The sequence below is a fragment of the Pseudophryne corroboree genome, chromosome 5 (assembly GCF_028390025.1).
Source record: "Pseudophryne corroboree isolate aPseCor3 chromosome 5, aPseCor3.hap2, whole genome shotgun sequence".
Classification (NCBI taxonomy): Eukaryota; Metazoa; Chordata; class Amphibia; order Anura; family Myobatrachidae; genus Pseudophryne; species Pseudophryne corroboree.
This window is the reverse complement of record NC_086448.1, coordinates 115,476,096-115,502,271: the sequence shown is the minus strand read 5'-3', so window position 1 is coordinate 115,502,271 and position 26,176 is coordinate 115,476,096. Positions and strand designations below refer to the sequence as shown.

General features: G+C 46.5%; 1 protein-coding gene across 1 annotated transcript in view; it reads left to right on the top strand.

Moving 5' to 3' along the window:
* The window catches only part of C5H10orf67 (chromosome 5 C10orf67 homolog), a 283,761-nt gene that overhangs the window by 129,679 nt on the left and 127,906 nt on the right, over nt 1–26,176 (top strand). The window contains exon 9 of the mRNA XM_063921592.1: nt 9,435–9,500. Within this exon, the coding sequence (XP_063777662.1) occupies nt 9,435–9,500 (66 nt within the window). The remainder of the gene's footprint in view (nt 1–9,434; nt 9,501–26,176) is intronic.

The window sequence follows — 26,176 nt, the reverse complement described above, 5'->3', positions numbered from 1 at the left end:
GACAACCCGATCTCAGCCGTCCGTTCTTGGTGGAGGTTGATGCCTCTACTGTAGGAGTAGGAGCAGTATTATCCCAGCTTTTCGAGGACAAGAAGGTCCATCCTTGTGCGTTCTTCTCGCGAAGATTCTCCCCCGCTGAACAGAATTACGCTATTGGGGAACAGGAATTACTGGCAATTAAGTTGGCCTTTGAGGAGTGGAGGTATTTGTTGGAGGGAGCTCAGCATCCAATTTCGGTGACCACGGATCACAAGAACCTCCTGTATTTACAGTCGGCCCGATGTCTGAACCCACGCCAAGCAAGATGGTCACTCTTCTTTACCCATTTTAATTTTAAACTCAGTTACCGACCAGGTTCCCTCAACAAAAAGGCAGATGCATTATCTCGCTCCCTAAGTTCAGAAGAACCCTCTGACCGTTCAAAAGAGCAATTTATCCTGGAATCCACCTCTTTTTCTGCAACTAATACCTCTCCACTTCCTCTTCCAGGGAAGATCTTCGTTGCACCAAATCTTCGCAAAAAACTTCTTACATGGGCTCACTCCTCCTTCATGGGCCATGCGGGCGGTCATAAGACACTTAAATACATTCAGCGCTCCTACTGGTGGCCTCATCTCAGGACTGACGTTCAGGAATTCGTAGCTGCCTGTCCAAAATGTGCCCAGCATAAAAGTCCCAAAGGTCCACTTCCCATCAGCACGAACCAAAGTAGCCTATATAATTTCTTTACGAGCGGAGGTGGGCTGCTGCGCCGGATCCGTGGGCAGCAGTAGCGGCGGTGAGGGATCCGCTCGTGGTGGCGGGACGCTCTTCCTGAGCCGTTGCTTGGAGACCGGGGGCAGTGAGCAATGTGGCTTTGCAAAAAGGTCTGCATTACTGGGCGCCGCCATGTTGGAGACCAAGTTTTAAGCATATTTCCTGTTTCCTGTTTCTTCCAGCCAATCCAGGGAAAGCTCTTCCTATAAAAGGGGGCTGGTTTAGGACAGGGATGCCAGTGCTTCAAGTTACAACCCTGTTGTAGGTGCTTTAGCCTGTGCTCCCAGGATTCCTGCTGTATTCTGGTTCCTCCTGATCCTGCTTGGTCGGTTCTCTGTTGCTGCTGCAGCCCTGCCGTTTCTAGCCTGTTACTGCCTGTGGAAGCGCTCCTGGAAAACCTGGTCCAGTAAGACTCTTTGGGCACAGTCGGCCCCGGGTCTTCTGCCTCGTCTTTCAAGCCACACTCCACAGATCTCCTTCACCAGCCACGCCTTTGTACCACCGACCACAGCCTGCAGATTATTATCTTCAGCCTCGTTTAACAAACCACAGTCCATAGTCCTTGTCTCCAGCCACGTCTTCAACCACCATCCACAGTTCATCATCTACAGTCTCGTCTTTCAAATCACAGTCCGCAGTTCTTCGCCCCTGCCACGTCTTTAACCATCGTGCTCCAGCCTCGGTCCTCTACCTCAGCCCTGTACTTAATAAATACTTTCCATTGACTCTCAAACCCCGCCTACGTTCTTCATTGCTCCGTGTCCCATGCGAAGGAACTATATCCAGCCCCCTCATCTGGTTCATTCACAGCCTGTTACCTCCTCGGGCAAATCTCAGCTGCCGGATCCTCAAACTTTGCTAGACGTGACAGTAAAGCGCTGACCAGAAACTGCCCACTTATTTTTTGGACACAATTTTTTTTTTAACAGCGCCCACATACTGCCCAATTCCTTTTTAGACACAAAAACATTTTATAACAGTGCCAAAAAACCACCCCACTTTTGTTTTGCACCCAAATATTACTACACCTGCGGTCAAGACAGAAGGAGCAGGAACACAAAACACATGGATGCAGCCAGTACACTCTCTTCACTGTTCACTGGCATTTCTTCCTGCTTGCAGCAATGCACCCTTCCACGGGGGAGGGATCTGCTCTGCCCTCCAGTCTGATGCATGGCAACAGTAAGACACGGCCAATAGGTGGCGCTGCACTAATGTTTCTACATCAAATTTGCCAGATGGCAGGGATATTTTGCTGAACAGACAACCCTAGAAATTAAGTGCGGGGAGAACACTGAAAATATATATACATGCACACACACACACACATTTACAGAGAAGCAGCGGGACACCCAATTCATAGTTAGCCATGAAGCAGTATCCCCCAATTCATAATAATCCACACAGCAGTGTCCCCAATTCATAGTAAGCATAGGGGGATGCGGGGAAAATGCATGTCAGCAAATGGGGCTGGGAGACTGGCAGGGAGATATAGTATACGTAAGCAGAACGGGACTGGGTTGTTAGGGAGATATCTTAGTATGGGGGCGACTGGTGAGGTGCCATGTCAGCAGGAGGGGGAAATTAGAGACTCCATGTCAGCAGATTGGGGGGCTGGGGAGGGCTATAGCTATGGGGCCCTTGGATTCAATCAGGATACAGACTTCACAGCCCACATAGGGTCCCATGAACAACACACAATGACATGTAGCAATTCCTCTGCTCTGACCACCAGATCTGATCTCATGAGTATTCATTATACTCATAAGAAGTTCCATCATGAAGAACCCTGGAGGCAGGGTTGTAGTGGGAGACTGTGCCGTTGACCTGGCTGAGCTGATGACAGGTCGCTGCCATGTTTGTGAAGCCCAGTGCTCATAGATTCCTATGCGGGATAACAGGAATATGGTGGCAGCCATGAGTGAGGACTGTTGTAAGGGAACTGTCCCCACTCGTGACGACCGCCATCTTGCTGTTTCCCACATAGGAATCTGAGGACTGAGCTTCACAAACATGACAACGACCCGTCATCTGCACTGCAGCAGGCAGTGATTGATCCATGGTAGTGATTAGGAGGGACATACACATTAATGTCTTGGCCCCCTTTTCTGTCTGGGCCCAGTACTAGAGTCCCGGCTTTCCCCCCCCTGATGTTGACCCCGGTGATTAGGGTTAGAGCACCTACTTTACACATAAATGGGCAGCAGATTAAGGGGTATATTTACTAAGCCTTGGAGATAGATAAAGTGGATGAAGCTAAAATCCCAGCCAATCATCTCCTACCTGCCATGTTACAGGCTGTGTTTGAAAAATGACAGGAGCTGGTTGGTTGGTACTTTATCTCTCTCCAATGCTTAGTACATAGACCCTTAAGTCTGTGTTTTTTTAAACCAACTCTTTTAACCAATCAGAGCACTACAGTGTTTACAGTAGCACAGAGTATTTCAAAACAGTTGACTCCTGAGTGTCCACAATTGCAGGTGACTAGAACAACCACAGGAAGAGGCACAAGAGACATCATAGCGGAAGTAAGGTGGATGCTCGAAAAGACAAAGGAATATCAAAAATACATCTACATGGGCTTTATTGACTACAGCAAGACCTTTGACTGTGTCAGTCATGAAAAGCTCTGGAAAACATTAAGAAATACGAACATACCAGAACATCTGATTATCCTCATACAGAATCTCTACATAGATCCATAAGCTTTAGTCCGAATAGATCAAACAGATTGGTTTAAAATCAGCAAAGGTGTACGACAAGGCTGCATCCTTTCACCATATCTTTTCAACCTGTATGCAGAACAAATCATCAGAGATTCAGGACTATACGAAGAAAAGCAGGGTGTAAAAATTGGTGGAAGACTTATCAATAACCTCCGTTATGCTGATGATACCACATTGCTAGCGGAAAATTAAGAAGATCTGAAAGAGCTACTAATTAAGATCAAAGAATGTAGTTTTAACAACTGCCAATTTTAGTTATTTTCATCTAAATGGTGAAGAAATTGAAATAGTAGATAGTTTTAACCTACTGGGATAACTACTCAACACTAACAGCAAGCAGTCCAGAAATCTGAAGACAAATAGCACTTGGTAAAACAGCCTTGAGGGATCTTGATAAGATATTCAAGTGTAAAGATGTGTCTTTGTATACAAAGATACGACTTGTTCAAGCTGTGGTTTTTCCAGTAACATCGTATGGGTGTGAAAGCTGGACAGTCAAGCAAGATAGGATGATTATTGACGCTTTTGAATTATGGTGCTGGAGACGAATATTACGTATACCATTGACTGGCAGAAGAGCAACTCAATCAGTATTAGATGACATAAAACCCAAGCTCTCCGTAGAAGCACAAATGACAGGACTGCCAGTTTCCTACTTTGGACTCATCATGCGAAGAAAAGGATCCCTGGAGAAAGACATTATAGGCTTAATTCAGACCTGACAGCTGTTGTGCGAATTCGCAAAGCGGCCGACTGCGCATGTGTACAGATCGTAATATGCACGCGTGACAACAATGTGAAAGGAATCAGCGTAATTTTTTGGTCGCTAGGTGAACGAATGTTGATTGACAGGAAGCGGACGTTTGGGGGTGGTAAGTATCAGGAAAAATGCAGGCATTCAAAAGCGTTTTCAGGGACGGTGTGTGACGTCAGCTCCGACCAGGTAAGCCTGCTTCTTTCGCACTGTAGGAGTAGGTCTTGGGCTACGCACAGACTGCACAGACTGGAAAACACATTCGATGGTGAGTAAGTTGCGAATGGATTTACAGTTGACCGGCGTTTGCAAAGCTTTTCACACAGTGGGGATAATTCAGACCTGATCGCTCGCTAGCATTTTTTGCAGCGCTGCGATCAGGTCAGAACTGCGCATGCGTATGCACCGCAATGCGCAGGCGCGTCGCATGGGAACAAAGCTGATCGCCGCTGAGTGATGGGTTTGTGCGAAGAATCCATTCGCACGGCCCTACGCAAGTAGATTGACAGGAAGAAGGCATTTGTGGGTGGCAACTGACCGTTTTCGGGGAGTGGTTGGAAAAACTCAGGCGTTCCCAAGCGTTTACAGGGAGGGTTCCTGACGTCAATGCCGGCCCTAAACAAACTGATGTGACCGCAGCGGCTGAGTAAGTCCTGAGCTGTGCAGAGACTGCACAAGATCTTTTTGTACAGCTCTGCTACACATGCGATCACACACTTGCAAAGCGCAAATACACTCCCCTATGGGCGACGACTATCTATTCGCAGCAGTGCAAAAAAAACCTAGCGAGCGATCAGGTCTAAATTAGGCCCAGTGTACGCAGACTTTCACGGGGCGAGTATTCACTCTATCTGGGCGGTGACTATCTGATCGCAAACCTCAGGTCTGAATTAGGCCCTATGCTTGGAAAAGTTGAAGGCAAACAAAAAAGGGGAAGACCAGCAGCGAGATGGCTTGATACAATCACAACAACTATGGATACCACACTATCAACATTGAGCCGCTTGACAGAAGATCAGAATTTGTTTAGGACAGCTATCCATAGGGTCGCCAGAATGGGGCAGTGACTTTATGGCACTTAACAACAACAGCAACAACAACAGGAACCACATGAATATAATCAAACCAGCTAAACATTAGCAACGACATAGAGTAGCACTGTGAGGCTTCAGGTCAAGATGATTTTGGTTTCCAATGTACTTGTATATGAAGCACAGCTAATGCATTGGTAAATTTGATTTCAAATAATTTGCCCCTCAAATGGTCTATGTTTGATTACACAGTGAGGTTGATTTATATTTTGTATAGACGCCCATTGCTCTGGTAATATATATTCACTGATCTCTGCGATTTATCAGTATAATATCACAGTGGCAGCTGAGTCTGATATGAACGTGTGTAACTGCTGGGCCGGTCTGAGGGGAAATGCGCATACTGTGCTCGGTTAGCTGGGTCACGCACGCACAGTGTAAATTAAGTCAGAAAATGGTCATGCTAGTCTGAAAATCTCTTGCTGTTGCTTCTTGCAGACCTTATAACCTTCTCTATAAAGCCCAAGCTTCCTCCTAATTTTAAATGGAAGAAAGGGAAAAGTTCCTGGTTAACTTGGAACATTCTTAAGAGACACCACCATTTATGTTAAGTCTTCAAATCTTAGAAACAGGTCTGGACTGGGACTAAAATTCAGCCCTGGCATTTAAAGCACACAGACCCACCTCGGCGACCACATCTGGCTCCTGGTGGCCAGTCTAGCCTTGCTTAGAGACATTTAAACATTTTTGTCCCAAGAACAAAAAAATATAGATGTCTGCACATTTTATTTAGCAATACAGCTCTGTTTCTCCTACACTTGGGCAGGCATTCTTTCACTGTCCATGTTTTTAGACCGATTTGACCTTGATAGTAAGTGAACATTGGGCTGTATTTTAAGAGTTACAACTTTACATCTCTAATTCCAGTAACTTTTAAGCACATTCTGGGCCTGATTCTGATGCGCAGCTCTGAATGCAAATGGATTGCTAATCCCCTCGTCATACACAAGACTCAGATTATAGTGCAACTCTGGCTACACTTATTGTACAGCCACGTGACAGCTGGCTTTCATCCCTAAGCCAATTTCATACCCAATAACACCTATTTCACGGATGGAGAGAAATGTCCGAGGCCCTCTGTATGCCTCTGCTGCAAAACTAAGTCTTGGTTTTTGTAGCCAGTTGCTGAAAAAATATTGTGCTACCAGGTGAGCCATATCACATTGTACAGTGTGTAACACAGTTCCAGCAACTTTACCTTCCTTCAAATATTGTACAGAAGCTGTTCCTTCTATCCATGAAGCTCTGACAGACTGAGGAAAGCCAATGGTTTACGTACAAATCCGACGGTTGGAGATTTGCGCATGCTCGCAGTCCCCCCTTAGCCGCAGTGGATTGACACGCTGCAGTGTTAAGGAAGCAGAGCAGTGGTGGGTGACCACGACCGTTCTGCAAAATAGGGCGCATGTGACCCCTGTTTTGTAGGCGTGTCGAGCCCATGGTCTGCATCATCGGGCACAAACATCCTGGATTCGGCTGACCAGATCCGACGGTCACGATGATGATCTGATGCTGCGTCTTCCAACACAGCAATCGGGTTGCAGATGCTGGCAGGAGGCGTCGTTTTCCTACAGATTGCTCCTGCAGCATTAGCAGTTTAGTTGTACGGTACTACACAGCTTCTTCCCTGTGGCTGTGCAACTCGGAATCAGGTACTAAAATGCATCCTACTGTAAACTGTGTTTATTAGTAAGTCTGTCTAAGCAATCGTGATCTTATCTTGGATTTTGTAGCACTAAAGGGGGGTACACACGTAGAGATGTGTGCTGAGCGATCTATCACAGACCGCTCGGCACACATCTCTCCCCGCACTCAGCGCGATGTGTGCTGAGTGGAGGGGGGTGGACGGGGGAGGGGGGGGGGGCGCTCACTTCACACAGCGGTGAAGTGAGCGACCTGACTAGATTGTGCCTGCATGCAGGCCAATCTAGAGTCAGCGATAGCAACGCGCGGGGCCACGCATCGCTATCGCTATGGGACATACACACAGAACAATGTATGCTTCTTTTCTAAGCAATCTAGTCGATTGCTCAGAAATGAAGCAAAAATCGCTCCGTGTGTACCCCCCTCAAGGGAATGGTCCACAGTAGCAATGGTAATGTCAGGCGAGGCTCTCAGCACGTGTCATCATTAGTTAGCAGTCCGTGTTCCTGCCTGCTACTTCTCTGTAACATCTAGTGTATGGAATACAGTATTAATAACTAACACTAGGTGGTGTAGATGGTAAAGACCAGAGCTGGCCAAACCAGTCCTCGAGATCTACCAACAGTTCACATTTTCCAGACCACCTAGCTGGTGCACAGGTGTAGTCATTACTAATTAAGATGTGCTGCATTCATTCCTAACTGACAATTCTACAGATCTCTAGGAGGCCTGGAAAACATGAACTGTTGGTAGATCTCAAGGACCGGTTTGGCCAGCCCTGGTATAGACCAATGTTTCCTAACCTCAGTCCTCAAGACACACTAACAGTCCAGCATATTTAACTATTATAAACATAAGTGGTCAGGAAAAGGTTAAACTTTCCATAATAAATAAAAAAAACTAAGAAACATTATAGAACCAGTAGTAGACAGAACTGCACTTTCTAAGCACACATTCTCCCACCTCATGGTAAGGCTCCTGTCTCTTCTTCCTGGCAGCTACTCTTTGGTGCAGTGCACTGACTGAGCACTCAAATCTCCACACACAGTAAACTTGGTAGAAGAAGCTGCTACCACTGGACATGTGCAGCAGCTCTGCTCTGTCCCTTAAACTGCATGTTATGGCAGCAGCTGTAGTAATCGTATCATATACTGTTGCTATCGTGGTCATAATTTGAGCTGCTGGCTAAGAGCGGCTCAAATTATATTATTTATTTTGCAGCTAATTATTTTTTCTCTTGCAGAGTATGAATAAGGCAGTAACATTGCTGTTTGTTTTCTCAGCTTATGCTGCCCTTGGTGTTCAAATAATAATAATAGTAATAGTAATGATAATAAGAATCATAATAATAATGGTTGTAAATGAACGTATCTACAACATTAGTTGCTAACCATTGTGAACAACAGAATATACTGTAAATGTTAATTGTATTGTTCAGCATATGTACAAGGACACACAAGCAAACAGGTGACATTGTACCATACAAAAATTTTATGGTCTAGTTATTTCTACTAGTAGCTATGGCAGAACACTGGGACTCCTGGTTAGAGCATAATTTACTTCATTAGTTAATTGTTTTACTATGAAATTGTTCTGAAAAATTGCTTTAAGAGGTTATAATGCTCCTGTTTTCTTTTGTTTCCTCCCGTTTAACTTATGCACTTTTCTGGCACAAAACTGTTGGAGTAATTTGGTAAAGGTGGACAATTGATTTCCTTTTGTGTGCTTTGTCTGCAGACTGGTCACTGACTCTGCGTCGCTGTCCTGTTTCCCATACGTTACCTGTACCATGGCAGTGCACTTTACCTTCTGCAAAACATTGCATTGAACTTAGGGGGTCATTCAGATCTGATCGCTGGGCTGCATATTTTGCTATCCTGCGTTCACATAGTTGCCGCCTCCAGGGGGAGTGTATATTCGCCGTGCAAGTGCGCGTTCCTATGTGTACGCCAAGCTGCTAAAATTCATTTTGTGCAGTGTGTGCGCAGCCCAGGACTTACTCCTCCAGTGCGATCACATCAGGCTGATCGGGGGCCGGAGCTGACGTCACACACCATCCCTGAAAACGCTTGGGAACGCCTGCGTTTTTCCAGACACTCCCTGTAAATGCTCAGTTGCCACCCACAAATGGCCTCTTCCTGTCAATCACCTTGCGAATGCCCGTGCAATCTGATTTTTCGTACCATCCCGTCGTTGACCGGCGGTGCCCGTTGTTGTAGTCCGACACACGCGTGCGCATTGTGGTGCATACGCATGCGCAGTAAAGACCTGATCGCCCGTTGTGCGAACACGCACAGCATCGATTAGGTCTGAATCGCCCCCTTGGTGATGTCATTAGGTACTAGTGAAGAGATAAGCTGGATACACTTAAACGTGGCTTCTTCCATTGTCTGCAGCTGAAAGTTGCTATTTAATGGGGGTAATTACTGTTAAACATTTCTAAATACGTGTTTATATTTACAGCTACAGCAGCAAAAACAAGATATGGAAAATGTTCTGAGATCAAAGCTGGAGGAAACAGAGAAAAAGGTACAGTAAGTGGTTAGAGAGCATTTTACACACAGATACTAGTAGGTTAATTGGCTCCCAATAAAAAGAAAGAAAGAAAATGAACCCTAGTGTGTAAGTGTGTGCATGCAGGGCCATATTATCCATAAGGCTGACTAGGCTGCAGCCTAGGGGCCCCCCAGAGACTAGGGGCCTGTCAGTTTTTTTGCTGAGGCACTGTGACCTGCGCCCTAGGGCTCAAATGCTTAAAGACACTTTCTACTGTGGACCAATAGCACACAAGCGCTATTTCCAAAGAGAAAAGAAAAGAATGATTGCGCTGTGAGAAAATTGGTCAGCAGACTTTGGGACCCATTTACCAATGAGTTTTAGCTGTCACTTTAGCTGCTGTGGAACTGCGCACCCTAGCATGCTTTGCCACAGTTTTAGCATGACATAACAGCAAGACTGTGGCAAGGCATGCTGGGATGTTTAGTTCCAAAGCATACTGGAGTACCACACGTTGCCTAGCCCCTGTTTATATATACATTTCAGTATACAGCTGCTAATTTCTTTGAGTCTGTAGCCACTGTATCCTAATATATATTGGGTTATTCAGTTTTTTTTTCTAGAAAATGTCATATTTAATAATATATGCTTTTAAACCACTCTTTGGGTAATATTCAATTATGTGTGTGAGCTGCGAGGACCTCCTGCATGTTACTGCAGTAGGCAGATTCTGTTTGCAGCCAACCGAGGAGCGAGCAGAATCTGCCCACCGTAATAGATGGATAAATGAACAATGCGGCTACTTGAACCTGCTTCTATGTGCACTAATGTTTTCAACTTTGCTATTAATATCCACTCTCTACATGTGTTACTTTATTTTGCTCAACACTATTGTCTTTTATCTATTAACATTTAAGTATACTGTTTAGCACCAGTATACTCTGTAATGCTTTACAAACTCATTGCCTATGTTCTTTAATTGTATACATTTGGTTGTTCTTTCCCCATCTCTCTCTCTCTCTCTCTCTCTCTCCTTGATTTGCCCCTTCTTCCCCATTTTATATCATTGTCTCTCTGCTCTGTTTTCCCCTTACATTCCCATGTGACTCTATCTCTGATCCCCTCCCTCTTTATTGGCCTTTTCTTTCTCTGTCTCCTTGTCTTTACCATCACTGTTTCCCTTTCTTTCCCTTGTGTGTGTCTCTTTTGCTTTCTGTCTCTCCCCCTCTCTATTAGCCCTTCTTTCCCCTGTCTTGCTATCTATTCCACCACCACTATATTTCCCCTTTCTTTCGCATGTCTCTCTATCTCCTTCCTGTCTGTTTCCCACATTTTCCACCTGTCTCTTTCTCCTACTTGTCTATTTGCCCCTTTTGTCACCTGTCTTTATCTCTGCTCCCCCCCCCCCATCCCCCCGCCCCTTTGTATTTTCTTTTTGCCCTCTCTTCCCCTCTTGCTTTGTGTAAAGCTGGAGTGATCAATGGCACATAGCTTTCTGATATGATAAGAACTGAACCTGTATCTGAATATAAAATATATTGTATTGCAAAGCAAGAAATATACAATGAGCAGTGTAAATAAAAAGTCATGAACACTACAGAGCCCTTATGTCATGTGCTGACTCTGTGTAACTTCCGATTTTTCTTTTGGTTATAACCATGATCCAGGTGTATAGCCCAGTAACACAGAGTGCTACATATCCAGATGAAAGTCGGCCACTTGTAAACTGCAGAACATTATATGGTGGGGATGGTATATATCACAGTATTGTGATTGTAATTGAAGTGGCACTTTCAGGCTGCTGACTCATTCAGGGTATATGGGGTAATACTTAGGGGACATAACGGGGCAAAAGGGGGACTTGGGATGCCACTTAGACAGAGATTGATGGTTCACTTCTCAGCCTCCACAGGCTGCAATTACGTTGATATCAAACCCTGGGGTGCTCTCTCATGTTTGTGTAAGTGTGGGAGGTGGGTGATTGCTCTGAAAATGTTGGCCAGTGAGTGCTCATTGCACGTGGACACACCTTTCGGCTCTTACTGTGCATGTTAGGGACAGACATTTAGTAAATGTATATTATAGAACTCCATTAATATATTTCTCCAGTTATATTGTTTTTTTGAGTGTCTTATGTAATCAGATTTTACTGAGCTAGCTGTTCCTCTATTATTTATGTTGTCATTTGATTTATGATGCCTTTCACAAGTAAGTTTTTGTGGAGTTTGGAAGAAGTTTCACATTTGTCTGTGGGGGGGGTGGTAAAAAATTTTCTATAAATGCTTTTCTTTATTTAAGTAAAACATTAAAATACATACAGCTCTCCATTAGCACACCATGATCTGTACATGTAACATTTTGTTTGTCCTACACCTACAGTATACACATAAGCAGGTCTGAGGACTCTTAGTACATTTGTCTACAGTAAGACCTGAAAATACAAGCTACAGCAGTCCCTTCCATTTTGCCCAGGTCTCTGAGATGATCTAGGTTCTATGGATTTATGTGTCCACATTTCATTTGTTGCCATAATTTCCTGTGATGCTGTTTGGAAATCCCACTTCTGGTTCAATATATTACCTTACAATACTCACAGTCTGCACGTTTTCCATACCTTACAGAACAATTTTTTTACATTTGCATTACCGTAACTGTTCTTTATCAGACATCTTAATATAGTATCTGATCACAATACGTTTCTTTAATTGGCACACTCTATTGCCTGTAGTGGATACCCGCCAATAGAAAGTGCAATCTTGGTTGTGTGACCAATCATAGTGCTTCCTGTATCCAGCTTGCTGCACCGGATTCAATTTAGGAGCACGTAAATGCCAAATACATTTGCAGGCATGCTGTATTAAGTGGCCCTAAGTCAATCTTCCTTACACCTGTATATGTTTGTTAATTGTACATACAGAATGGGGTGAACTATTAAAAGAGAAGGTAATGGCTAAATTAAGACACCTCTTTAATACTGTGAATTATACTATTCATTGTAATCCTTGTAATTTGGTAATTAATTAACAAATTTAGGGGGATATCCAATTAGCCCCGGTAATTTACCAGGGCTAATTGTCCCGCCGGGGGCTATCTAATTAGCCCAGATAAGCCGGCGCGTGCCGCAGCTTATCAGGGATTATTGTTTCACCTGCCTCCGGCAGGCGAATCAGAATCCCCGAAAACAGCTCTGTTTTCGTCCGAAAGCGGGGCTGTTTCACACGAAAACACACAGGTTTCACTGAACCTGTGTGTTTTCAGGAGAAAGGTTTTTTTTTTACAGGCGATCCATCTGGATAGCCTGTAAAATAAAATTGGTGAAACGGACCCAATGTTTTAACGAGTATAATTGGATATCCCCCATAGTGGCTTATCTGAATACAGTGACCGCGGGTAATTGTTGCGCCGGGGGCTATCCAATTAGCCCTGATAAACTAGCACGAGCCGTGGCTTATCAGGGATTTTGTTTCACTTGCCTCATGCAGGTAAAACCATATCCCCGAAAACAGTCTAGTTTTCTCACGAAAACGGCGCATTTTTAATGAAGACACACAGGTTTTACTGTTGTTGTTTTTGTAAGAAAATTTATATTTTACAGGTGACCAAATTGGATAGCCTGTAAAAAAAAATATCTGTGAAACATTGGGAAAAATCGCGAAAAATGTAAGCTTTTCGTTTCCGATGTTTTATAACAGGTATACTATATCCCAGAGTATAGGCTGGAGATGATTTCTGCTACTTCATATACATACCTAACAATGAATTAGCCTAATTGCTTAGAACTTGTACTTATTACAGAATTGTTTACTTACCGTATCAATCACACTTATTTCCAGAAATCATGACACTTGGTGAGAACCAGGCACATGTTGCGATAAGGCAAACATGTACCTGTTTTCCTAACAAATAATAGATTTATAACCAGGTAGATATGTTACCAGTAAATTGCTGTTTCTGAACAACACTTCATACCCATTATCATCATTTGTTTAATTAAGCCGATTGTTTAACGATTACAGTTTTTAAAAATATTGTATTTAAGGTTTAAATTGCAGCAGCAATAATACTATATTTTACAAAAACTGTTTAGGAAAGTTCCAAGTCTTACGGTTCTTGTTTTGTTTTTCTGGAATATTGATCTGTTGGAGTATAATTAGGACTGGCATTATTGATACAATCCTGGATTATTATTTATTTTGGGATAAATTCTTACATGCAGGCACCAGGAATACAACTAATCAGACTTAACACAGACCTTTTGAATGTCGACATTCGGAACCATTTGACTTTACAGTGTCGTCATTCTTAATGTTGACAGTATGACTACATACTGAGTGCAAACTGTACTTATGCCATCAGACTGTTCCGCATGCCCGTAGAACTACAGAGTCTGCAGAGGCTAAGGCCGTAAATTTGTGTAATTGAGCACCTACCCATAGGAACACAAGCACTGGTCTGGCAGCACTAGGGAAGACGTGCTCAGCGGTATAACATATAACCGTTTCATAAGATAGAGCTGTCAGTGACTGGGGGAAGATACAACAGAACAGTTCACGGTACCGCATCCCCTCTATATAAGCTCTGCGGGGAAGGAATTCATTGCTGGGGGCGGATGAGGGAGAACAGAACCTAACGGGGCAGATGTATTAACCTGGAGAAGGCATAAGGAAGTGATAAATCAGTGATATGTGCAGGGTAATAAAGGCACCAGCCAATCAGCTCCAATATGTAAATTAACAGTTAGGATCTGATTGGCTGCTGCCTTTATAACCTTGCACATATCACTGGTTTATCATTTCCTTATGCCTTCTCCAGGTTAATACATCTGCCCCCTTATTCCTGGAGTACATGTGATTTATGGTATCGGTAGGACACTTTAAATACAGATTTGCAGCTATTACCATTAATTTCTAGTGATAATACAGTTTGTTGAGATCATTGGCAGAGATAAGAGCTACAAAATGCTTTATTAAACAAAAACATTATCTTTAAATGAAAGATTAGTTCCACACTTGCCTTGGTATCATTCACCCTTCTCTGTGTAGGATGTGGAAGGCTCCTGTAAATTGGAACTTAAAAATCCTGCACAAAGGCGGAAGGCTTCTGGTCTCTGAATTGGACATGTGGATGCACCTTCAAAAAAATAACCTTGCACAGATATAGGGTTCTCTCATATTTATTTAATTATTTTTTAAGCAGCCCTCTTTCAAACCACGAGATTACCTCTGTATCACTTGGCTGCCTCCACACTGCCAGAGGCGAAGGGCAGAGGAAGAGGGACATGCAGCCTGCACCATGTAGTTCCCCTCCATCCTCCGTGGCAAAAATCTGTATGATTCTTATTTGGAAAAACTGGAAAAGCGCTAGTATGTGGCTATATGATATTAGCTTTTATTTATGAATACATAAAAATATAATAAATAATTTCAATGTTAATACATTATATGAACATGAATCGGCCGGCCGTAGCACAATATTCCCACATCTATATTATATATATAAAATATATTTTTCTACTCCTGAGAAGTATATCAAAAGTGACAATAGGAATATCCAATGTGCAGTATTATATATCAGTTCTGATCCACTCCGCTTGTATCATAAGTTTGTGGAAAACTTCAGGTAGGAAGCACAGAAAGTAATAATCATGCTTAATATAGCACTATCTGCCAGCGGAAGGGTAGTGGCGCCTTTTCTAGTATTGTTAAAGTTGTTAGATGAATAGTACTGCAAGGCTCAAAGCTTTAGTATTGGTAATCAGTATGCAGAGGGAAAGTCATAACATATATATAACCGCTGTCCGGCCGGGAGGATCTTTCTTGTAAGACGCAGGGAACAGGTAATATATACGCAAAAAAGGAATACCATGGACCGTTGCGGTTGACCCATGCCTATGCAGAATAATGCAATTGCAGTCACACTGGGCGCCATATTTATGATCACAGCGATCGCAGATGACGACAGATACATGCCTCAAAAACGTCCATGACACACCTGCGTTTTCCCAACCACTCTAAAAAAAAACTATGTTACCAACGGTCACTTCCTGTCAATTAAATTGCGATCACATTTCACTGACTGACTGGCCGACAGAGCCATGTTGACTGCATACGAGATCGCAGTCGCGGGCTGTTACATGCCCCCAAAATAGTTGTGACACACCTGCAATTTAGTAGCCCTCCTCGTTACCGCCCATAAACGATCAGAGGCGTCGAGGGGGGGCAGGTTCTAATTGTCCAGGCTCGGGTGCGCTGGAGTGGTCCAAGTCCATACTTAGTCCCCCTGCCCCTCTAACTTACCTGTCAGTCAGCCTGCAGCCACAGCCTCTCTCCCTAGCCCAGCACCCATGCCATGTGCTGGACTGCTGTTAGTCCAGGGGGCCTGCTGCCGCTGAGTGCAGCAGTGTCCTCTGCCTGCAGGGGCGATAGCAACCGCACTAACCGCATCCCCCCCCCCCTTCCCCGATCTGCCCTTGGCTGAATGGCTCACGGCACACACACACCGCTCAGGTCGGCATCGCGCCATGGCGTAGGTACACAAGAAGGTTTTTTTCACACTTTTTAGAAAGGGGTTATGGCCACATATACGTTATTAGGCCACGCCCCCATCTTTGACAGGGTTGGGCATCTCTCTATGGCCCTGTAAAAGGTGCCTGACTGTCAATCACTTTGGGAATAACTACTGAGACCGCCATCACAAGACCATTATGGCACATGTCCGGTGTGACTTAGGCTGTGTACGCACGGCGTGATGCGCCGTACAGTCCGACATTGACTATTCAACGTGGCCAGAGCCCGGCCCTCCAATATAGTCAATGTTGGGCTGCCAGAACAGTCTATTTTTCCTTATTATGCCGATCCCACGGGACCGAACATCGGCATCACAAGGACTATACACACGGTGTGATATGCACTATATTTTCTTACGATTTTGACTATATAGTCAAAATCGAAAGAAATATTGCACCGTGTGTACACAGCCTGAAACACATGTGCAGTGGCAAAGAATTGCTCCAATGCGACTATCTCTGAATCAGGCTCTGACAAGGGTCATTGCTTATACATAAAAAGAGGTTCTAGTACAGTAGTTACAGTGTTGTAGTGGTGATCAGAGCCATAGAGTTGCCTGGACCCCAGTAAAGTTGGGGGCATGGCCTAATGACAGATGTTTGTCCACACCGCTGAGCTTCCAGTGCGATTGCTAAATCCCCCCTGCAGACGGAGGAGACAGCTGCGGCTGCCGGCTAGCTGACAGATGGGATGAGCGCAGACCTGGGCTCCTGCCAGGCCCCTCCATCAAGCCCAGGCCTGGGCAAGTAGAACCCACTCCCTGCCACTGGTGGTGATGCTGCAATTCACATGAAATAAGCAGGGCCGGATTAAGGCTTGTGGGGGCCCTGGGACAACTCATTTGTGCCCCCCCCCCCCCCCCTCCCAATAAAATGACCCCCGCTTCCTCTGTGCCACCCAGTACTCACCTCCTGTGCTTTCCATCCCTGCAATAGGGATTGCGTCTGCCGCTGCTCAGGCTGCATACAGCGCAGTGTCATGTGCCGCTGATGAGGTGACTCAGGAGCTGCTCTGCGCTGTATACAGCGTTAGCGGTGGTAGCTGTTGTACCAATTGCCCGGCCAGATTACCCTGCTGTGTGGGGGCAACTGGGTTGACCACCCCTGTCGCACCTCCCTTAATCCAGCTCTGGAAATAAGACAGTATATACATTGGATTAATAATAAGTTTAAATACATGCCTATTGTACAGAGTTTAACATGCATTTCTCTTACGTCCTAGAAGATGCTGGGGTCCATTTAGTACCATGGTGTATAGACGGGTCCTTTGGGAGCCACTGGCACTTTAAGAGTTTAATAGTGTGGGCTGGCCCCTCCCTCTATGCCCCTCCTACCAGACTCAGTTTAGAAAATGTGCCCGGAGGAGCCGGTCACAGCTAGGGTAGCTCCTAGGAGTTTTTCTAGTTTTATTTTTCTGCTGCGGGGTACACTGGGCTCCACAAGGATAGACATTGGGGTGTAGAGTAGGATCTTGATCCGAGGCACCAACAGGCTCAAAAGCTTTGACTGTTCCCAAGATGCATAGCGCCGCCTCCTCTATAACCCCACCTCCCTGCACAGGAGCTCAGTTTTGTAGTTGGTGCCGCAGATAGCAGGCACATAACAGAGGGGCTGCTCCAGGCAGCCCTAAGAAGAGCTTTTTTATGAAGAAAAGTGAAGACTTCAAGGGCTGCAGCAGTGTGTGGATGTCAGGAGACATTCACTGCTGCAGCTCTATCTCTCCCCAGCGGCGCTGTACACTCCTGCGCCCTGGTTTTCTTCTGGTCAGGCACACACGACTGGGGCTCTCCGGGATCGCGTGGCCGCGTTTCGGGAGGTGGTGAGTGGGTCCCGCTCGCGGGACCCGTGCTGTATCGCGATCCGGCGCGGCCGGTGGGAGGTGGGGCATGCGCGGTGGCGGTGGACACTGGGGCAGTACAGGCGTTCCCACTAGATCACCAGGGCATGGGCGCAGGTCTGGTTTTCTCTTTAAACCTTTTTATTTGTAGCCCGCAGTACCAGGTGGTTTTGCCAGCAGAGGGGATAAGGCTTAGACCTGGAGCCCCTCACCCAGCCCCAGGGCGCCATTTCCAGTAAATGTTCCCGCCCTGGAGCTGCATATCTGTCTCTCCCTCACTCCCTGTCAGTGTCTGGGCACCATTTCTTTCAGCTACACTGTTCCTGGGACTGCTTGGGCAAATCCTCCTTTGTAAAGCCGCCTGGTAGTCAGCGCTGTGACTTTACAAGACACTTAAGTATTCTACATGTCATTTAGACAGTGATAGTCAAGAAAGAGTGCATTTAGTCAAGGTTCTCTGGTACAAGTACCCTGTGATATACATCCAGTTCTTACTGTGCAGTGTTATATCTATTGACTACATAGCTATATATATAAGCTAGTCCAGTGCAGTATTATTGTTGGTAATAACCTCTGCATTGTATAACTGTGACTATATGTGTGTGCATTAGCTTGCTGGGTGATTTCCATTTTGTGTCTCTCACTCAACTTGCTATCCCTATATTCTATAACCTGAGGGGGCTTGGTGCGTCAGGTTTATAATAATATAGGATATTCACAAGATATACTCTAATTTGTATTTTTCTCTGTAATTTTAGTCACCATATCTCTCCTGTATCCCTGCTGGTGCTGACTACACTGCACAGGGGTTTGGGCAAGAGGTATTGTGCTGCTACAATTGTACTGTGTTACCTGATATTGCAAGTTATATCATGTCTGCTTCTGAAGGTAACAGTTCTGTGGCTGAACACACTACCGGTGTTGCTGACGCCACAGATCCCTATGAGGAGAATATAGCAGCTGCGGGCTCTGGTTCTGGGGGCTCCTTGCCCCCCAGTGGAACTGTGGCAACGGGGGTCCATAATGACCCGCCGTGGGCTTCTTTCTCCACACTTCTGAATACGCTAGTTACTAAACTAACGCCCCCTATGGGACCTCCTATGCCGGTTCAACCGTATGTGGTCCCTGCGGCTAACCCGCCGTGGGCAGATAACTTGTCTGCTCAATTGAAGAAATTTAACCAGTCCTTGACTACTAAAAAGTCTGACCCTCGCTCGCCTAAGACCAAGGTGTCCTCTAAGCGAGCTCTTACCTCCTCACAATCGACTACCGTCACTGACACCTCGTCTGATGAAGATGGCGCTTACACTGACCCCACAGATTCTGATACAGATACTGCTGATGGGGAGGGTAGTTCACATGTGGATGTTCCTGATCTTTTGGAGGCTATTAAGTTGATTCTACAGATTACAGATGATCCCGAGCCATCCGTCCCTCTTAAGAAACCAGATAGGTTCAAGCGTCAGAAGGTGGTTAAACAAGTTTTACCTCATTCTGACCACCTAGTGAATATACGTCAGGAATCCTGGGGAAACCCAGGGAAGAAGTTTGTGCCTCAAAAGAAGATGCTGGCTCGCTATCCCCTCGCGCCAGAGCTGTCTAAAAATTGGGAAACGCCTCCTCCAGTGGACTCGCATGTGGCTAGGATGGTGGTTTCCTCAGCTCTACCTGTCACTACCGTCACGTCTAAAAAGAGCCTACGGATAAACGTGTGGAGGGTTGTCTGAAAGCGATTTACACCCTCACGGGTGCTGCACAAAGGCCCACTATTGCAGCAACATGTGCTGCAGAGGCTATTGAAGCATGGGCCCTAGAGTTGGAAGCTGAAATCTCTTCTGACCATGCTAGACAATGCTTGTCATATATTGTCACAGCTTCTCACTATATTAAAGAGGCGGCTTCTGATGCCGGAATTCTAGCAGCCAAGGCCTCTACTACGTCAGTCCTGGCTCGCCGGATATTGTGGCTGAGATCCTGGTCTGTGGATCTGGACTCTAGAAAAACCCTGGAGGTACTCCCTTTCAAGGGAGATACTCTGTTTGGGGAGGACTTAAATAAGATAGTGGCTGACTTGGCTACTGCCAAAACTGCCTGTCTGCCAAGTACCGCTCCTTCTGTGTCGAAGGCTAAAGGTACTTCCTTTCGTCCTTCAGGTAAAGCAAAAGGTCAGGCGTACCACAAGCAGGCCCGCACTTCCAAACCTGCTAAGCCAAAGCCCAAAAGAGCCTGGGCGGCCCGTCAGCCAGCTTCCAAGACCGATAAGCCTGCCGCATGACGTGGGCGGGCCTCCCCCTGTGGATCCCAGGGTGGGGGGGCCGGCTTCTAGGGTATACCCAGGAATGGTTGAAGACCACTTCAGATGCCTGGGTACGGGAAGTCGTCACTCGAGGTTACGCCATAGCCTTCAGAAACCGTCCCCCTCATCGATTTTGCCTGACAGACGTCCCTTTGGACCAGACAAAGGTAAAAACTCTACATTCGGTGGTACAGACCCTCCTGGACACAGGAGTGGTAGAACGGGTGCCTCTTGCTCAGAGAGGCCGGGGGTACTATTCTCCGCTGTTTCTAGTCCCGAAACCGAATGGGTCCTCCCGGCCATTCTCAACCTCAAGGCATTGAACAAGTTTGTGAAAGTCTCCAAGTTCCGTATGGAAACTCTTCGCTCTATAGTTCTGGCCTTGGAACCTGGGGATTATATGGTCTCCCTGGACATACAGGATGCTTACCTGCATATTCCTATAGCAGTGTCGCATCAGCAATACCTGAGGTTTGCAATTGGCAACCTCCATTACCAGTTTTTCTGACGTCCTAAGTGGATGCTGGGGACTCCGTCAGGACCATGGGGATTAGCGGCTCCGCAGGAGACAGGGCACAAAACTAAAGCTTTAGGATCAGGTGGTGTGTACTGGCTCCTCCCCCTATGACCCTCCTCCAAGCCTCAGTTAGGTTTTTGTGCCCGTCCGAGCAGGGTGCAATCTAGGTGGCTCTCTTAAGGAGCTGCTTAGAAAAAGTTTTTAGGTTTCTTATTTTCAGTGAGTCCTGCTGGCAACAGGCTCACTGCATCGAGGGACTTAGGGGAGAGAAGTTCAACTCACCTGCGTGCAGGATGGATTGGCTTCTTAGGCTACTGGACACCATTAGCTCCAGAGGGAGTCGGAACACAGGTCTCACCCTGGGGTTCGTCCCGGAGCCTTGCCGCCGACCCCCCTTGCAGATGCTGAAGGTCCAGAAACCGGCGGCAGAAGGCTTTTCAGTCTTCATGAAGGTAGCGCACAGCACTGCAGCTGTGCGCCATTGTTGTCACACACTTCACACCAACGGTCACGGAGGGTGCAGGGCGTTGCTGGGGGCGCCCTGGGCAGCAATGTATAATACCTTATTCTGGCTAAAAATACATCACATATAGCCCCTGGAGGCTATATGGATGTATTTAACCCCTGCCAGGTCTCAGAAAAACGGGAGAAGAAGCCCGCCGAAAAGGGGGCGGGGCCTATTCTCAGCACACAGCGCCATTTTCCCTTACAGAAAGGCTGGTGGGAAGGCTCCCAGGCTCTCCCCTGCACTGCACTACAGAAACAGGGTTAAAACAGAGAGGGGGGGCACTTATTTGGCGATATGTATATATATATTAAAATGCTATAAGGGAAAAACACTTATATAAAGGTTGTCCCTGTATAATATAGCGTTTTTGGTGTGTGCTGGCAAACTCTCCCTCTGTCTCCCCAAAGGGCTAGTGGGGTCCTGTCCTCTATCAGAGCATTCCCTGTGTGTGTGCTGTGTGTCGGTACTTGTGTGTCGACATGTATGAGGACGATGTTGGTGAGGAGGCGGAGCAATTGCCGGTAATGGTGATGTCACTCTCTAGGGAGTCGACACCGGAATGGATGGCTTATTTAAGGAATTACGTGATAATGTCAACACGCTGCAAGGTCGGTTGACGTCATGAGACGGCCGGCAAACCAATTAGTACCTGTCCAGGCGTCTAAAACACCGTCAGGGGCGTTAAAACGTCCTTTTACCTCAGTCGGTCGACACAGACACAGACACGGACACTGACTCCAGTGTCGACGGTGAAGAAACAAACGTATTTTCCTTTAGGGCCACACGTTACTTGTTAAGGGCAATGAAGGAGATGTTACATATTTCTGATACTACAAGTACCACAAAAAAGGGTATTATGTGGAGTGTGAAAAAACTACATGTGGTTTTTCCTGAATCAGATAAATTAAATGAAGTGTGTGATGATGCGTGGGTTTCCCCCGATAGAAAATTATTGGCGGTATACCTTTTCCCGCCAGAAGTTATGGCGCGTTGGGAAACACACCTTAGGGTGGATAAGGCGCTCACACGCTTATAAAAACAAGTGGCGTTACCGTCTCCAGATACGGACGCCCTCAAGGAGCCAACTGATAGGAGGTTGGAAAATATCCTAAAAAGTATATACACACATACTGGTGTTATACTGCGACCAGCGATCGCCTCAGCCTGGATGGGCAGCGCTGGGGTGGCTTGGTCGGATTCCCTGACTGGAAATATTGATACCCTTGACAGGGACAGTATTTTATTGACTATAGAGCATTTAAAAGATGCATTTCTATATATGCGAAACTCTGGCATCAAGAGTAAGTGCGATGTCCATATCTGCCAGACGATGTTTCTGGACACGACAGTGGTCAGGTGATGCAGATTCCAAACGGTACATGGAAGTATTGCCGTATAAAGGGGAGGAGTTATTTGGGGTCGGTCCATCGGACCTGGTGGCCACGGCAACAGCTAGAAAATCCACCTTTTTTACCCCCAGTCACATCTCAGCAGAAAAAGACATAGTCTTTTCAGCCTCAGTCCTTTCGTCCCCATAATATCTGCTCAGGGATAGAGGTAAGGGAAGAAGACTGCAGCAGGCAGCCCATTCCCAGGAACAGAAGCCTTCCACCGCTTCTGCCAAGTCCTCAGCATGACGCTGGGGCCGTACAAACAGGTGAGGTGGGGGGTCGTCTCAAGAGTTTCAGCACGCAGTGGGCTCACTCGCAAGTGGACCCCTGGATCCTACAAGTAGTATCCCAGGGGTACAGATTGGAAATTCGAGACGTCTCCCCCTCGCAGGTTCCTGAAGTTTGCTTTACCAACGTCTACCTCCGACAGGGAGGCAGTATTGGAAACAATTCACAAGCTGTATTCCCAGCAGGTGATAATCAAAGTACCCCTCCTACAACAAGTAAAGGGGTATTATTCCACACTATATTGTGGTACTGAAGCCAGACGGCTCGGTGAGACCTATTCTAAATGGAGTCACTCAGAGCAGTGATAGCGAACCAGGAAGAAGGGGACTATATGGTGTCCCTGGACATCAAGGATGCTTACCTCCATGTCCAAATTTGCCCTTCTCACAAAGGGTACCTCAGGTTCGTGGTACAAAACTGTCACTATCAGTTTCAGACTCTGCCGTTTGGATTGTCCACGGCACCCCGGGTCTTTACCAAGGTAATGGCCGAAATGATGATTCTTCTTCAAAGAAAAGGCGTCTTAATTATCCCTTACTTGGACGATCTCCTGATAAGGGCAAGGTCCAGAGAACAGTTGGAGGTCGGAGTAGCACTATCTCAAGTAGTTCTACGACAGCACGGGTGGATTCTAAATATTCCAAAATCGCAGCTGTCTCCGACGACACGTCTGCTGTCCCTAGGGATGATTCTGGACACAGTCCAGAAAAAGGTGTTTCTCCCGGAGGAGAAAGCCAGGGAGTTATCCGAGCTAGTCAGGAACCTCCAAAAACCAGGAAAAGTGTCAGTGCATCATTGCACAAGGGTCCTGGGAAAAATGGTGGCTTCTTACGAAGCGATTCCATTCGGCAGATTTCACGCAAGAACTTTTCAGTGGGATCTGCTGGACAAATGGTCCGGATCGCATCTTCAGATGCATCAGCGGATAACCCTGTCTCCAAGGACAAGGGTGTCTCTTCTGTGGTGGCTGCAGAGTGCTCATCTACTAAAGTGCCACAGTTATGCATTCAGGACTGGGTCCTGGTGACCACGGATTCCAGCTTGAAAGGCTGGGGAGCAGTCACACAGGGAAAAAATTTCCAGGGAGTGTGATCAAGTCTGGGGACTTCTCTCCGCATAAATATACTGGAGCTAAGAGCAATTTACAATGCTCTAAGCTTAGCAAGACCTCTGCTTCAAGGTCAGCCGGTATTGATCCAGTGGGACAACATCACGGCAGTCGCCCACGTAAACAGACAGGGCGGCACAAGAAGCAGGAGGACAATGGCAGAAACTGCAAGGATTCTTCGCTGGGCGGAAAATCATGTGATAGCACTGTCAGCAGTTTTCATTCCGGGAGTGGACAACTGGGAAGCAGACTTCCTCAGCACGACCTCCACCCGGGAGAGTGGGGGACTTCATCGAGAAGTTGTTTCCACATGATTGTGCACCGTTGGGAAAGACCAAAGGTGGACATGATGGCGTCCCGCCTGAACAAAAAACTGGACAGGTATTGCGCCAGGTCAAGAGACCCTCAGGAAATAGCTGTGGACGTTCTGGTAACACCATGGGTGTACCAGTCGGTGTATGTGTTCCCTCTTCTGCTTCTCATACCAAAGGTACCGAGAATTATAAGACGTAGAGGAGTAAGAACTATACTCGTGGCTCCGGATGGGCCAAGAAGGACTTGGTACCCGGAACTTCATGAGATGCTCACAGAGGACTCAGGGCCTCTGCCGATAAGAAGGGACTTGCTTCAGCAAGTACCATGTCTGTTCCAAGACTTACCGCGGGTGCGTTTGACGGCATGGCGGTTGAACGCCGGATCCTAAGGGGGAAAAAAAAAAAAAAAAAAAGGCATTCCGGAAGAGGTCATTCCTACCCTGGTCAAAGCCAGGAAGGAGGTGACCGCACAACATTATCACCACATGTGGCGAAAATATGTTGCGTGGTGTGAGGCCAGGAAGGCCCCACGAAGAAATTTCAACTCGGTCGATTCCTGCATTTCCTGAAAACAGGAGTGTCTATGGGCCTCAAATTGGGGTCCATTAAGGTTCAAATTTCGGCCCTGTCGATTTTCTTCCAGAAAGAATTGGCTTCAGTTCCTGAAGTCCAGAAATTTGACAAGGGAGTACTGCATATACAACCCCCTTTTGTGCCTCCAGTGGCACTGTGGGATCTCAACGTAGTCCTGGGATTCCTCAAATCACGTTGGTTTAAACCGCTCAAATCTGTGGATTTGAAATATCTCACATGGAAAGTGACCATGATGTTGGCCCTGGCCTCGGCCAGGCGAGTGTCAGAATTGGCGGCTTTGTCTCACAAAAGCCCATATCTGATTGTCCATTCGGACAGGGCAGAGCTGCGGACTCGTCCCCAGTTTCTCCCTAAGGTGGTGTCAGCGTTTCATCTGAACCAGCTTATTGTGGTACCTGCGGCTACTAGAGACTTGGAGGACTCCAAGTTGCTAGATGTTGTCAGGGCCCTGAAAATATAGATTTCCAGGACGGCTGGAGTCAGGAAAACTGACTTGCTGTTATCCTGTATGCACCCAAAAAACTGGGTGCTATTGCTTCTAAGCAGACGATTGCTAGTTGAATGTGTAGTACAATTCAGCTTGCACATTCTGTGGCAGGACTGCCACAGCCAAAATATATAAATGCCCATTCCACAAGGAAGGTGGGCTCATCTTGGGCGACTGCCCGAGGGGTCTCGGCTTTACAACTTTGCCGAGCTGCTACTTGGTCAGGGGCACACCCTGGCTGAGGAGGACCTGGAGTTCTCTCACTCGGTGCTGCAGAGTCATCCGCACTCTCCCGCCCGTTTGGGAGCTTTGGTATAATCCCCATGGTCCTGACGGAGTCCCCAGCATCCACTTAGGACGTCAGAGAAAATAAGATTTTACTTACCGATAAATCTATTTCTCGTAGTCCGTAGTGGATGCTGGGCGCCCATCCCAAGTGCGGATTGTCTGCAATACTTGTACATAGTTATTGTTACAAAAAAATCGGGTTGTTATTGTTGTGAGCCGTCTGTTCAGAGGCTCCTACGTTTGTCATACTGTTAACTGGGTTTAGATCACAAGTTATACGGTGTGATTGGTGTGGCTGGTATGAGTCTTACCCGGGATTCAATATCCTTCCTTATTGTGTACGCTCGTCCGGGCACAGTATCCTAACTGAGGCTTGGAGGAGGGTCATAGGGGGAGGAGCCAGTACACACCACCTGATCCTAAAGCTTTAGTTTTGTGCCCTGTCTCCTGCGGAGCCGCTAATCCCCATGGTCCTGACGGAGTCCCCAGCATCCACTACGGACTACGAGAAATAGA